This window comes from Lepisma saccharinum, chromosome 7, assembly GCF_977018435.1.
Source record: "Lepisma saccharinum chromosome 7, izLepSacc3.1, whole genome shotgun sequence".
In the NCBI taxonomy this organism is placed as follows: Eukaryota; Metazoa; Arthropoda; class Insecta; order Zygentoma; family Lepismatidae; genus Lepisma; species Lepisma saccharinum.
In genome coordinates this window covers 90,051,161-90,065,143 of record NC_139235.1, presented here as the reverse complement: position 1 = coordinate 90,065,143, position 13,983 = coordinate 90,051,161, and the positions used below count along the sequence as shown (strand labels likewise).

At 37.4% G+C, this 13,983-nt stretch overlaps 1 protein-coding gene across 1 annotated transcript in view; it reads right to left on the bottom strand.

Moving 5' to 3' along the window:
* LOC145990336 (RUS family member 1) overlaps positions 1-13,983 on the bottom strand; it is a 40,777-nt gene that overhangs the window by 9,320 nt on the left and 17,474 nt on the right. The window contains exons 5-8 of the mRNA XM_083126028.1: positions 13,825-13,943; positions 8,569-8,768; positions 4,629-4,894; positions 2,086-2,263 (exon numbers count right to left, since the gene is read on the bottom strand). Coding sequence (XP_082982154.1) covers positions 2,086-2,263; positions 4,629-4,894; positions 8,569-8,768; positions 13,825-13,943 — 763 coding nt within the window. The remainder of the gene's footprint in view (positions 1-2,085; positions 2,264-4,628; positions 4,895-8,568; positions 8,769-13,824; positions 13,944-13,983) is intronic.

Genomic DNA, 13,983 nt, shown 5'->3' with positions numbered 1-13,983 from the left:
TTCAGCATGGTAGTCAGGTTCGGTAGGAAAAATAATAATTTGTACTTGGCACCTGACCTGTAAGAAAATATTTATTGTCTAATACAAGTTTGTTTACGTGCTATTGTAAATAAATAGTTGTAGTCAAAGTAGTATTTCTGACTCCAAATCAACATTTGTATCCAGGCATGTTTGATGTAATTTAAATGGTATCGTGTTAATAAGAATGTTTCTTTCAGGATGGAAAGGTTCATCTCGCTCTGGTCTCATAAGTCGATAAACTGAACTTCCATTTCAGCAAGGGTTTTATGTTAAATTCTACTGTTCTGGGTTGGGTGTTCGAAAAGCTAGCATATTCCCCCCCCTTTTTTTTTTCTTTTTGTGATTAAGCGGAACTGCTGAATTTTTTTTTAGTTTACAAATTTCATACATCAGTGTAGATTAATTGTCTTCTTTTTCTTTCTAAAGGCCTGTGGGAATGTAAGTTAAAGGTAAAAGGCTAGGGTGAGATAATTTCATTCGCAGAATTGTTCATTCCAACCGGTTGATTCACATATGTGGTATTTGGGACGTTGATTTTTTTTTATCTGGGAACTTAAAGGGGTTTAATCTCACAAGAGCAATTACGATGCTGCGTATCCGTGCGTTGCTGGACGGGTGAGTCCAAAATGCGGTGGTTCTATGATTTTTTTTAAAGGAGAATATAGGTTTGGGAAATTTTGTAGTGCACTGCATGAGGATAAATAGGAACGGGAAAGTCTCGTCTACCTAGTCTCGTCATAAGTGAGGAAAAGGAGGACACATGGGTATGTGTTAGTGAGGAAGAGGAGGACACATGGGTATGTGTTAGTGAGGAAGAGGAGGACACATGGGTATGTGTTAGTGAGGAAGAGGAGGACACATGGGTATGTGTTAGTGAGGAAGAGGAGGACACACAGGTATGTGTTAGTGACAAAAGTGAACATGACATTGCTTTCGTTTTTACGTATTTAAGCACATGGGGAACGACTCCCAATCCTGTAACGTCATTTGGAAAATGCAGCAGAAAATTGCAGCTGATCTTAGAAGAAAGACAAAGTATGAATGTTCAGCATGCATGCACAATATAATTCACGATGTATTTCATACATGAAAGATCGTTAAAGTGTTGGGGGACAGGTGTACCTCACTTGCCTATGCACGTCATAGAAAATGATGTGCCTAACGTAGGGTTAAGAGTTTGTAAGCTCAATACACGAGATGAGACGAAAGCTTATGCCGACCTCCATGGAGGAGTAGTTAGTACAGTGGGCTATGATGCCAGACGTTCCAGGTTTGAATCCCAGCCTGGGCATGGGTGTTCTTTGTGAGTGTCCCTTCATCAATTTAATCATATCACTCATCCCAATTAGTAAAAAGAAGTACAATAAACAAAATGAATCAACCAACAAAAGCTTATTTCCTGGCAAGTTACGCTGTATTAAACTATGGCTTTGTAGCAATACTGATCCAATACTCTTGCCGATTCTCACCAATACTGATGTTCGTCATTAACAATTTCAGAATATTTATAAATCAATACAGCAGAATCCCAGTTTTACAGTTCTCTTTTACACAATTTACATTAAGCAAAATGTTATAAAATTTTCCCATATTAAGTTCTTCAGCCAGAGATCTCTGAAACAGCCCATATTAAGTTCTTCAGCCAGAGATCTCTGAAACAGCAGGCATGCATGGAAATATGATCTGGGCCCATGTTCTAAACATGTCATATGCACTTGCAAGAAGGTTTACCAATGACAAAATGGATTGCAAATTCCCAACCTTCAGATTTTACCTTTCTCCCTTGTTTTACCCATGGTGTGCCTTATTATTATATTTTTTTTAACTCCTGCAAAAACAGAGGATGTTTTTGAATACATGGCAGAAATGCCAAGACATTTCCACCAGTCCCATACACAGCCCGAAATCTCGGGAGAAAATTTGTTAGGCTTCTCCCAGGAGATTCGAACCTGGGCACGTCCCATAACCAAAGCCCAAAGCAAGATGCCTTGCAGCGCACAGCCACGGTGCGGGACTGCAATGAGGTTTACCAATCATAATTTTCTTAAGAGCTAGTTTTCATACCTTGCTTCCTAAGAGAACTGCTGAACTGGGAGAACTCCTTCGTTGCAAAGATGTTGGCAGCCACCACAGCCTCCAGGGGAATCCTAAGCTTCTTTGACTTCAAAGAATCATACTCAGCCACCAACTGCTGCAATCTTGACACTGGAGATACTGGCACGTTTCCTACATTTAAGTACGGCTGCAACAGAAATACTGCATTAATAAGCAATAACACATTACTTGCACTAGGGTTAGTTAATAATTATCCACACTTTTATTATGCCAGCCTGCATTTTTCACTTACATTTCTATATAGTACATTACCCATGTGAGACAAATTATAACATAAGTACACAGGATTCGCAATTACGTAGGTAAGTCAGTAAGAAGGTCACAAACGTTTATTACAAAAATACTAAGTGAGATACTGACTTGAAAACTGTTTTTATTTCTCAACATAAGTGCCACCAACATTTATACACTTATCCAGGCAGGTATCCAGGAATTCGTTTCGGGCGGGGGGGGGGGGGGGGGGGCTGAACACCCATATTTTTATAGATAGAACCTCACAATTGTATGTTTAAGACTAGTTCCAAAGACTGGGTTCCAAAATGGGAGGGGGGGGGGGTGCAAGGAAAGTTTACGTTCTCTTGGTAAACAAGGCTTAGCATTAAGAGGCCATAGTGTGCAGGCAAAAAAATGGGGAGCGCCTATCCCTTAAATCGTTGCCACTGTTTAAGGCTGCAATTTCAATCGGAACACTTTTTACCACTCGACTCCTCTGTTTCCATGCATTAACATTGTTTGCCGGAAGCATCTCAGTATGTGTGTTTGTTCATTTCTTCTCATCAGGAATCAAAATATCTATGTCATCTTTGAGTGTTTTTACGAAGTTGTTACACATGAACGGGATGGACAAAGCGAGATTCAAAATGTGGGCTGGGAACTGGATGCAGACAGACCGAATATTTCTCTCTGAATCGAGCCTGAACACCACTAATGTGTCTTGTCCTCCCATGTTTGCAGCTCTTATAAAAGCCGAAACCTCACCAGATTGTTCATATTCAGGCCTAAGCACTCGCAAGTGTTCAAAAGTGTCCGTCATAGCTTCCATACACTTGTCATATATCGGCAAAAAACAAAGGAAGTCTTCTAGAATATAGCGGGGTCCCAAAACATTAATGCACAGTGAAAACCCTTCCATTCCCAACACAGCTAATGTTTTGTCTCCCAATATGATCAAATGCTTACTCATTTATCTCCAGTGATGTGCCCAAGGGAGGGTTGGTGTGGTCATAACCTCATTTGACCCAGTATTCCTTTAAAAAAAAAAGAATGTCAAAAACAGGAAAAGATGGCAAAATGAGGACTGACCACATAAAATAGTATGCGTAACCCCCTCATTATATCATTATATTCTAGAACATTCTGCAGATAAAACGATTCGTTAATATTGCCAGCAGTTCGACTCCTCTTTTCAAAAACATATCCTCTCGCTCTTTCCACAGATAAAAAATTAGAACGAATCGTCCTACTTGTCGTGCTACCTTTGTTGCACAGCTTCCAAATGATGACAAGTCTTTACATAATGCTCAAGTTCGCTGCGATAACACCTAAAAGTGCAAGAAAAGTTTATGTGCAATATTATCAAGAACAGGGTTCTAGAAGATTCTCCATCTTGCCTTGATAAGTATTTCTCTCCTTAAATTATCGTCACATTATTTCATTTTACACCATAAGAAACCAAAAACCTCATTTTATCTAGTGTAAACCGAAAACTTTTGGGGCCCCCTAAGCCCCCCCCCCCCCCATTGGATACGTGCCTGCACTTATCGTATCGCTTTATCAGTCCCCCAAAAACCTACTGCATAAAAGTCTTTGGGCTGCTGTCCCAGTCACACCCCACGTTCAACATCTTCATCATCCACAAAACATTTGCTGCCACCATGTGCACACTTTTCAGATATTCAAATGATCATAAGAACACCCTATTGCAGTTGCTATGCTATCGTCACTCGCCTGCCAGCTCGAATTATCTCCTCCACCCGTACCATCTTTACATACACTCCTCGAGCACAGTCACCATTTTTAAACTGAGTTGCCCATGCATGCATCTGCTACCTAGCGACTGCTAACTGAATATCATCAAGCTGGATTGTGCTGCCACCTAATGACACCTTTAGAAACTACTCACTATTATTTCCAGCTTTCCCACATCTGTTTGTGACCTATTTACTGACTTTCCCTCGTATTTAAGGAAATCAAATTCCTTGACTTTTCCAGTTTCTTCCCAGGCAATTAAAATATATTTCTAGATCACTTTCTACTGCTTTCAATTAATTATGGATGATAAGCAGAGACATACATTGTTATTAGAATCAGCTCCACCTTAGACATATTATGTTTACAACTCTTAAAAAATCAGCTCCACCTTAGACATATTATGTTTACAACTCTTAAAAAATACTAACACAAAATATTGTGAAATGCTGGGAAAGAATATAGAAGTTGCATACACTGAAAGTCAAGTGTATACGAAAATAATTTACATTATTCACACTTACCAATTCTTCAACGCCCTGTGTAACCAAAGTAGTTGCTATTCCCAATATCAAAGCATGAAAGTAAACTTCAACCTGATCTTGTGTAGTTGAAGTGGAATGGAGGAGAACTATAATCAACTTCTGATTTATATCGATGATCAGCAAATATGGTTTACCTCTGTATATGTTCAACAGGAGTTGGACATCATGGGCTACAATTACTCCAGAATCCACAACAGTTTTCAGAGATGAACCTAGTTGTATATGAAATCCACATAGCTTCATTTCTGTGGAAAAAAAAAGAAATGTATAGGATGTTGCGAAATTAAAAGATTGCAAATAATTAGCATAAAGCATAGTTTAAGGCATGCAGTATCTTAAATAATATATCTATCTTCAACTTAGTTTAGTTTATGGTATTTGTGACTCCTGTTGGACTTTTCAACTACATGAATATTTGCAATTGAGTTCATTTCTGCCTGAAGGACATTTCTTCCTCCGAATGTTATGTGGGAAATATCTATAAACAGAACACTGTAACTGACGCTAAAGCCCAGAGCATTCCTTAAGTTTTGTTGAGAAACATACCCTTTATGTGTACATTACGACAACAAGCACTTGATTACAATCAGGAAGAATCATAAAACGATGTTTGTTCGTAAAAGATGAGTCAGGAATCATCTTTTAATCCTTATCTGACGGAGCCTCGTGTGCATGTATTCTCGTTGAAGCCAGAGCATTAAAAAATAGTCATACATAAAAATCATAGCTCAAGAACTAATTGTCGTAGAGAGATGAAATTGGTTTTGATTTCTTTCTTAAAGACAGGGCTTTTAGCGGAGTTAAAATTTATACATTGTGCTTCCCAATAATTAGTGTTAAAGGAACAAGAAGAAGAAAATTGATTTTTTTTTTAAAAATAAATGGCCCTTCCCGGTGCCTCCTTCCCAATAGACCAAAGTGAATTAAAAATGTAGTATGTAGCAGTGGTACATTCCTATAACCATGCAGTTTTGTTGCAATCAGACTGATACTTATAACAACATTGTACGAGGTGCATCCAGAAAGTAAGTTCTGATGGACTGTAAAATGAAAGACGAACATCAGAAGACAATGATTTTATTACTATGGAGTTAATGACACATAACCTACTTTTGAACATACGCACCATCCTTGTTGAGGCATTTGTCATAACGCGGCACCAGCTTTTGTATGCCTGTGTCAAAGAAGTCTGCCGCCAAGGATTGGAACCAGTCGCTGGGTGATGATCTCAAGCAGCAGGGAACGGGAGATATGCGGAAACTGACATGAGAGTTGCTTGCTGCACACTTTCCACCAATTCAGGCATCACCATGGACGATCGGCCACTACGGAGTTCGTCGTACACATTGGTGTGGCCTGCTGTGAATTTTCTGCACCATCTTCTGACCATTCCTTCACTCATGACATTCGGTCCATACACTTCACACAACTGCCAGTGGATCTCTGACGCCGACAGCTTCTTAGCGTGCAGAAACCTGATTACCGCGTGTACCTCGCACTTGGCGGGAGACTCTATGCACGCAGCCATCTTTAACGTACCACAGTTCTCTCACCATTGACTCCACAAAACTGCGCCCACGTCAGGTTATGGCTACGTGTTCCTTCTCCACTCCTGCGCAAGCGCATTCCGCTCTGACCACTCGTACCATCTTGGAGCACTTTCGGAACTTACTTTCTGGATGCGCCTCGTATAAAGCAACAGTGTTGCCAGCTTACAGAACAATTTCCAAAATTTCACTTCTAACGTTGGCCCTATGGATGCTGGATGGACCAAATTTGCTATTGGAAGTTGCAGTCCTTTTTCTTAAATTTATGCCACAGTAAAAAAAAAGGGGGGGAAGAAAGACTTTTTCAAACAGGGGTTGTTAATAATAGTAACGATGGATATATTGTAATCTGAGTATGTAATATCTTTAGAGGTACAGTCCCATGCAAATTAATCGGAACACAGCAATTACATCCAAAAATTTACAATTATTGTCTTACAACATAGAATACTTCAACTTTTTGAAACACATTTGTACATATATTCATTTTTCACATAAGGTACAAACAGATAATCATTTCTAATAGTTAATATGTCCTCCTTTTTGTTTTATAACTTCCATTACACGTTTTGGCATAGATTATACAAGCCTTGAACATACTGCATTAAGTTCATTGTCATGGAACCAAACACGAACAAGAGACTCAATCACTGCTTGCTTTGTGGAACAGTTCAGTTTTGATATTCGTCGTTTGCAAATATCCCACAAATTCTCGATTGGATGTAGATCCGAGGAGTTCCCTGGTCACTCGAATATTGTTCTCACTCATAAAATTCTGTACTTTTTTGGCACTGTGACAAGAAGACAAATCTTGCTGGAAAATGCTGTCACCGTTTGGAAACTTCTGGAGTCAGGAGAGGCTATAGCCTCAGCGTGTACATTGCTGCCACCTACTGGGCAAGTGCTGACAATTTAGACAAAAAAAGGAGCTTGTTCCAATTAATTCGCACGGGACTGTATACTAATGAACAAAAAAGACTGAACTGAAATATCATGTATAGTTTTCAAGAAATGATGTGTTAATTCTGCCACATGGTCTGGTCTCGAGTGCCCTCTGGATCCTTAATTGTTTGACATTGCTTAAATTATTGATCTTTCCTCATTCTTCCATGTTGAATTTAAATTTTCCAAAAAGATGCAGTACTTTAGAAGTTAGAGGCATTTCTGTAAATCTATCCCATTATAAACAGTGTCTCAGAAATATTTTCGTTTTTGAATCCGCCCTCTGGTGCAATTCACACATTACGGGGAAATGAGATAGATCGCAAACGCTTGACAACATTGTTAATATTTAGTTGCCATAGAGCAACTTTACGGGGCAGCAACGTGCTTTTTATAAAAATAATGATTCTTATGTTGTTGTGCGTCGTTTGTACCAGCATCATTATAACCTGGCAGGAATGAGAGATGTCCCAAGTGCAAATTTAATTAAATATTTGGTGAGAAAGTTTGAAAACACTGGAAGCACTATGACGTCTAAGGTCATCAAGATCGAACAGAAAGGTTGACCGTGTGCGCCAGTCTCTTAGTGAGGATCCTTGCCAATCGTTAAGACTGCATGCAGCTTCTTTAAATTTGTATAAGTCAACAGTTCATCGCATTATTCGCAAGGATATGCATTTCCACCCATAAAAAATTGTTTTTACACAAGAATTAAAACCACAAGATCTCACGTCACCAATGAATCACTGAATGAATGCTCTTCTTATTCCCAGAAAGGGTCATCAGTTGCAGAGGGGACATTAACTGGCCTCTGAGAAGTCCCGATTTGACACCAGCAGATTTTTTCTTATGGGGTTACCTTCAGAGTAAGGTATACACCCCTTTGCCACAAAATTTGAGAGAATTGAAGCAAAGAATTACAGATGAAATCAATGCTATTCATTGTGCAATGCTTCGGCGAGTGATCAAAAACTTTAGTTCAAGAATAATTGAATGTGAAAACATGAACGGTCGGTCACCATTTGTCCAATACTTTTATCCACAAATAAAAATTTAATGTTTAAGCTTTCTTTTGGTAATAAATTTATCTTTATACAAAAAATTTAAGTATTTATTTTAATAGTTTTAAAAACGAAAATATTTCTGAGATACCCCTTATTACTGGGGCTTTACAATAGCAAACCAAGGGCTTTATCTTTATGAAATGGCGTTTGTTAATAATAGTAACAATGGATATATTGTTTTGTAATTTGAGTGTCATACCTTCATATGACAGAACTGAAATATCATATGTAGTTTTCAAGAAATGGCACGTTAATTGCTGCCGCATGCTGCTGGTCAAAATATCGACCATCCATCTTCAATAGTAATACAGGTAGGGTCAAAATATTGACCATATGGTGATACAAGGTTAAACAAAGTGCACTTACCATCCAATCCAAAGCCAAGAATTACTGATTCTTGTGCATTTGTTAGCTTTGGTGGAGGCACAGCTTGTGTTGAGAGGTAGGTGTTAAGCAAAAGAAGGAATCGTCCCCTGTTTAATGTGTCCATCTTCAAAGATTTTACTGCTTTGTAGTTGCAAACCAAGTGGAGGCAAGTAAACACTACGAACATACACCATATGAGCCTGCAAAGAATAAAATTATCACATTATAAGAATGCAATAGTGTATTTACAAATAGGGATGGGCTGATATGAAATTTTGGCCAATACCGATAAAGTACCGATATAAAATTTACCGATACTTCAAGAATCTGAATGATTCATTGACCTCCTTAATAAATGTGTTTCAAGGTGATTGCAGTGCAAAAGAAGATCCATAATTACACATGTACTTTTTTTAAAAGTAGGGCATGGAGATTATCCATAAAAAATTATAACAAAATGGCAGAATTTTGCACTAAATTATAAGATATTTATCGATAACTGATACCGATAGAGTACCAATTAATCGGTCCCATCCCTAATTTATAATATTAAATTACCTTAAGATTAGGCACACACTGGAGATGTACTATGTAGAAATACGAATGAAATAATGCAGGCTCGATCAGGGCTGGAACCTGGGTCTCTGGCATACCGTGCCACTGCTGTAGCAACTAAGCTACTAAGCAGGGTAGGTGAACCAGTTTCCAAATTCAAATACTTAGGAGTAATATTAACAAATGAAAATTATATTAAGGAGGAAATAAAAAGTAGGCTTAATTCAGGAAATGCATGTTACTTCTCTCTTCATAAACTTTTGTCTTCTCGTTTAATATCTAAGAAACTAAAAGTTAAAATATACAAAACAGTAATTTTGCCTGTAGTATTACATGGGTGTGAAACTTGGTCCCTTACATTGAAAGAGGAACATAAATTGAGAGTATTAGAAAATAAGATCCTTAGGAAAATCTTTGGACCTAAAAGGGATGAGGACACAGGTGAGTGGAGAAGGTTACATAATTTAGAAGTACATAATTTGTATTCATATCCAGATATTATTAGAATAATTAAATCAAGAAGACTTAGGTGGGCCGGCCATGTGGCACGAATGGGAGATGAAAGAGGAGTTTACAGGATTCTTGTTGGGAAACCTGATGGTAAGAGACCTGTAGGAAGGCCAAGACGAAGATGGAGGGACAACGTTGAGATGGACCTAAAGGAAATCGTAAAATGGAAAAGAGTATATAGATCTTGCTCAAGATAGGGACGGATGGAAGGCCTGTGTTGCTGCAGCCATGAACCTTCGGGTTTAAGAAGGCTAGAGAGTTAGTTAGTTTAGTTTGGATACAAATCATGATTTTTAAAAAAGCACGCTTAATATTGTTTGTGTTTTTTGGCACCGTACATCTTTTTATAGAAACACTTTTTCTGGTAAACGGCCCTGTAAAATATTTGAACAGTTTGATTAAAGCAAATAAAAAGTTACATCTAAATACACATTTTTCTGTTTCTCGTAATGTATAAATGAACCTACCATGGAAATGTTCGTTGAGTGTGTTAATGAAACTAATAATTTCGGTAACATTTTTTTCCAGTGAAAATAAACATTCTGGATGTACTCTATTATTGTAATTTAAAATATTTTTTAGTCTTTGTAGCTGAATTTTGGTGATTTTTTAATGATAGTTTGCAAAATATTAGTTGGCATGTTTATTCACAGCTTAATGATAATAGACACTATTACAGTTTAACATGATTAGTATTTTGTATATTATTCTATGCAAAATTTTTGCTACTTTTTGTCAATAAAATGTAAGTGCGTTTACAGTTTACATATTACATTTCCTTTTGTATGAGTTTCACCCCATCAGTGCATATACTGTCTGTAACAAAATAACTGCACCAATTAACACAATGGAATGCAAACTGTGTTTTAGGTGATATGTAGACAATTATACCGCTCATATTTTATTTTAGATTAATCATGGGCCTTGTTTGCGTGGTGAAGTGTAACTTAGGATTTTCCCCATGCCCATACACTGGTCACAGTTACAGCACTTTAGTAATTGAGAATGGTCCAGAATGACTACCTCTCAGAAACGGCAGGAACACACTTTAGTAATCTAGCGATAGAGTGAAATCCGTTACACAGATTTGCCACCCTCTATTCACATGATTTCCACCAGTAAACACCGCTGCACGTCAGGAACAGACGGGACATTTGCACAGACGTCAGAGACACCTGTTGGCAGAGATGCACAAAGGAACATTCCCAGGTGCCATTGTTTTGCACATTATTACAATGGCAATTTAAACATACTTCAATATTCCCCTCATTTTTTAGCGGTTGTGCAGTTATTTTGTTTCCTTTCTTTTTCTTTCATAGAGCCTAATAAACAACATTAAATTATTATAAGATTAATGTACTTTCACCAAAAGTGATTCTGATATCTACAAAATCCTTATGTACATTATTCTATAAAATATTTCTTTAAAGTGATCTAAATTGGTGATTAAATCAAACCACCTCACTACTAAGCCAACAAAGGTTTTGCCTGATTTTTAACTCTTGGCGTGTGTGCATAGGCGGAGTTCTGGAGGGGCCGGGGGGGGGGGGGGGGCCTGGGCCTGGCCCCTCCAACTTAAAAAAAAAAGACTAAAAAAAATAACACATGATTAAGTTCAGTTACTACTTTTTTGTTATGAAGCCATACCGCAAATCTTGACGTTTGGCATGATGGTATGTGCGGTAATTGCGCCGCAATAGCAGGTCTTAGACGATTTGATTGACGTGTACAGTTTGAAGAAAGAAAAATGTAAAATGATTTTGTGTTGAGTCAACACTTACTGCTGAGGCATCAAAAGAACTTTTCAATTTAATTTTTTTCTAAAATTTCTGAAGCTTACTATTGTACAGTAACATTTTTAAAGTAATATGAGTATTGTATCCATAAAAAAATAATGAAATGCAAAATGCAATAATCGTACTGTTTTGCTTCTTTTAAAACTGACAACCAATATACTAATTAATATTTGTTTATTTAAGCGAGGAAATTTAATATTTTCAAATGTAAAAGACGTAAAAGGCAGTGTGTTTAAGTTGTTGCTTTTTTATTTCTGGGGGAAGGCCTCCGGACCCCTTATAAACTAGGGGATAATCAATACCTGAGAGTTATTGAATATCCTCTAGTTTATAATATCATATGCTTCTCTCAGAGTCTGCCCCTCCCCCCCCCCCCAAGGCAAAAGCTCAAACTCCGCCCATGCGTGTGTGCCAAACAATAAGGTCATTTACATCTCTATGCTAAGAAAAACTAGGCACCATTATGTCAACAGTGTTTTAAAGGCAACAGATCCCGTTGCAGTAGCACCATCAGAGAGAGACAATTTGGTGCAGGTAAAAACAGCAAGAGCAAAAATTCAGTCAAAACCAAGACTGGCTCAGTAGCTCAGTTGGTAGAGAAATAGCACGCTATGCCAGAGATCCAGGTTCGAGTTCTGGAATTTCTACAGGTTTTACCCATGTTTTAACTTTTATCTTGTGCTAAACTGATATCACTTTGAACTGACACCAATACTCACGATGAAACTCTCTCAGATTACAATACAGATGCTCGAACATTGAAACAATTGAAAGTTGTAGTCAGAATAAAATAATAAAAGTATTTAATTGAAATTACAAACACAATACTACAATTTTGTTTTGAAATATACAAAGTAAACATGAAAAGATCAAGTATTTGAAGAGCCATCATTTAATTAAGAAATGCACTTTTGTTGCACAATGTTTATGGAAAATACATGAAATTACACACCTTTCATAATTTACAGGATATTAGACTGGGAAAGTGTCATGAAGAATTTTTGTGGATCTTGCGAGATACTTGGACTTAGCAAAAGTATTGACCAGAATGAGTGATGAAATTTGAACCGATACTTTCTGAAATTGATACATCGGTGTTGGAATCAGCTCGGTTCTACTTATACCGGAAAATGTGCACAAGGTACATTATCTTATTTTCTATTTATTAATTTTATTACAAATAATTTTTAATGTTCATAAATTTTAATAAAGTTAATTTTATTTGTGTGGAATAATATTAAACTATAAACACTTACACATTGGAATCATTTGTAAGATTCATATTAAACTCATTTTCCATGTCACTATATTCTGCCAGGTTGATTATTCTCTCCATAAGAGTATTGCTTGCAATTTGTTTTTGAAAACCGTCCTGCTGCGGTTTTTCTGTGTGGGGAACCCATCCTTCCCAATGTTCTTGTGTTATATTGTCCAGGACAGTCTTCATTAGAATGTTAATGTCATTCAGCCTAACCTCTTCACTTCACCTGTGCACATGCCAGTTCAATTGGACTGTAATGGCGGTGGTAAGCTGGAAAACTAAGCACAGTATGTCTGCGAACATGTGCAATATCATTAAACTTGAAATGTTTGTCTTGGGGCTTTGTTAACTGCACCAATTTTAATAATTCAACGTGTGGTTAAGTGGGAATGTGCGGCACATTATTGCATTGAAGCCAATTGATTAATGTCAAGTTTCCTGCTTGGGGGGTTTGTTTAAGACAACAGAATGGTAGCTTGCGTTATCCATGACAATCATGGCATTTTTGATTTCCAAGAAGTTCATAAAAAAGTTTTGAACACATATGTATTAATTTCTTGATGACAGTCACTGGACTTTGATTTTGAACGGAATACTAATTTACAACCAGGGACAAAACCAGTTTGAGCTGATCCTATGTTGCAAACAATCAATCTGCCTCCCTTCCCAAGAGGTACTTTGACATTGCCGCTTCCACCTGTATGTTCCCAAGTTCTCGTTATACATATTAAGATAAAATAACTGGCGATTTTCTTTTCATAATTCAAAAATTTATCTTCAGAATGAAATTTCAAAGATAACTTTTTGGCCGACGTTTGCCTTTCTACATTTTTTTTCTACTGTTGCATATTAACTTTTTTTTCGTAATAAGCAATTATCCTATGTCAAAATTTCCATGCTGGTTGCAGGTAAGTCTCTCTTGATCTTATTTTAGGAAGATACGAAGGAAATGCTTGGCAACATTGCGACACAAGAGTGATATTACCCCTACAGCTTTTACTTCGAAACAGTTGATCCAAGACACACACCCAAAGGCAATTTGGGGACTGAAATAGCTATGAAGGTCAGCTGCCAGATGAGCCTGTGATCAGTATAATTATTTATTTTTGACCTTGAACTGTTCGTAAAACTTACAATGGATTGTCACTCACTAGTGGCAGAAAGAAGATGCTTGCTATCATAGCCGAGAGATTAACTAGGGTCTCCTGGCTTCCATCTTTGGCTGAAACGTCAGCCATGTTTCCTCGTCGAGCCTGGGGAAAAAACATTCAGTTAGGTGTGAAATGATACAAT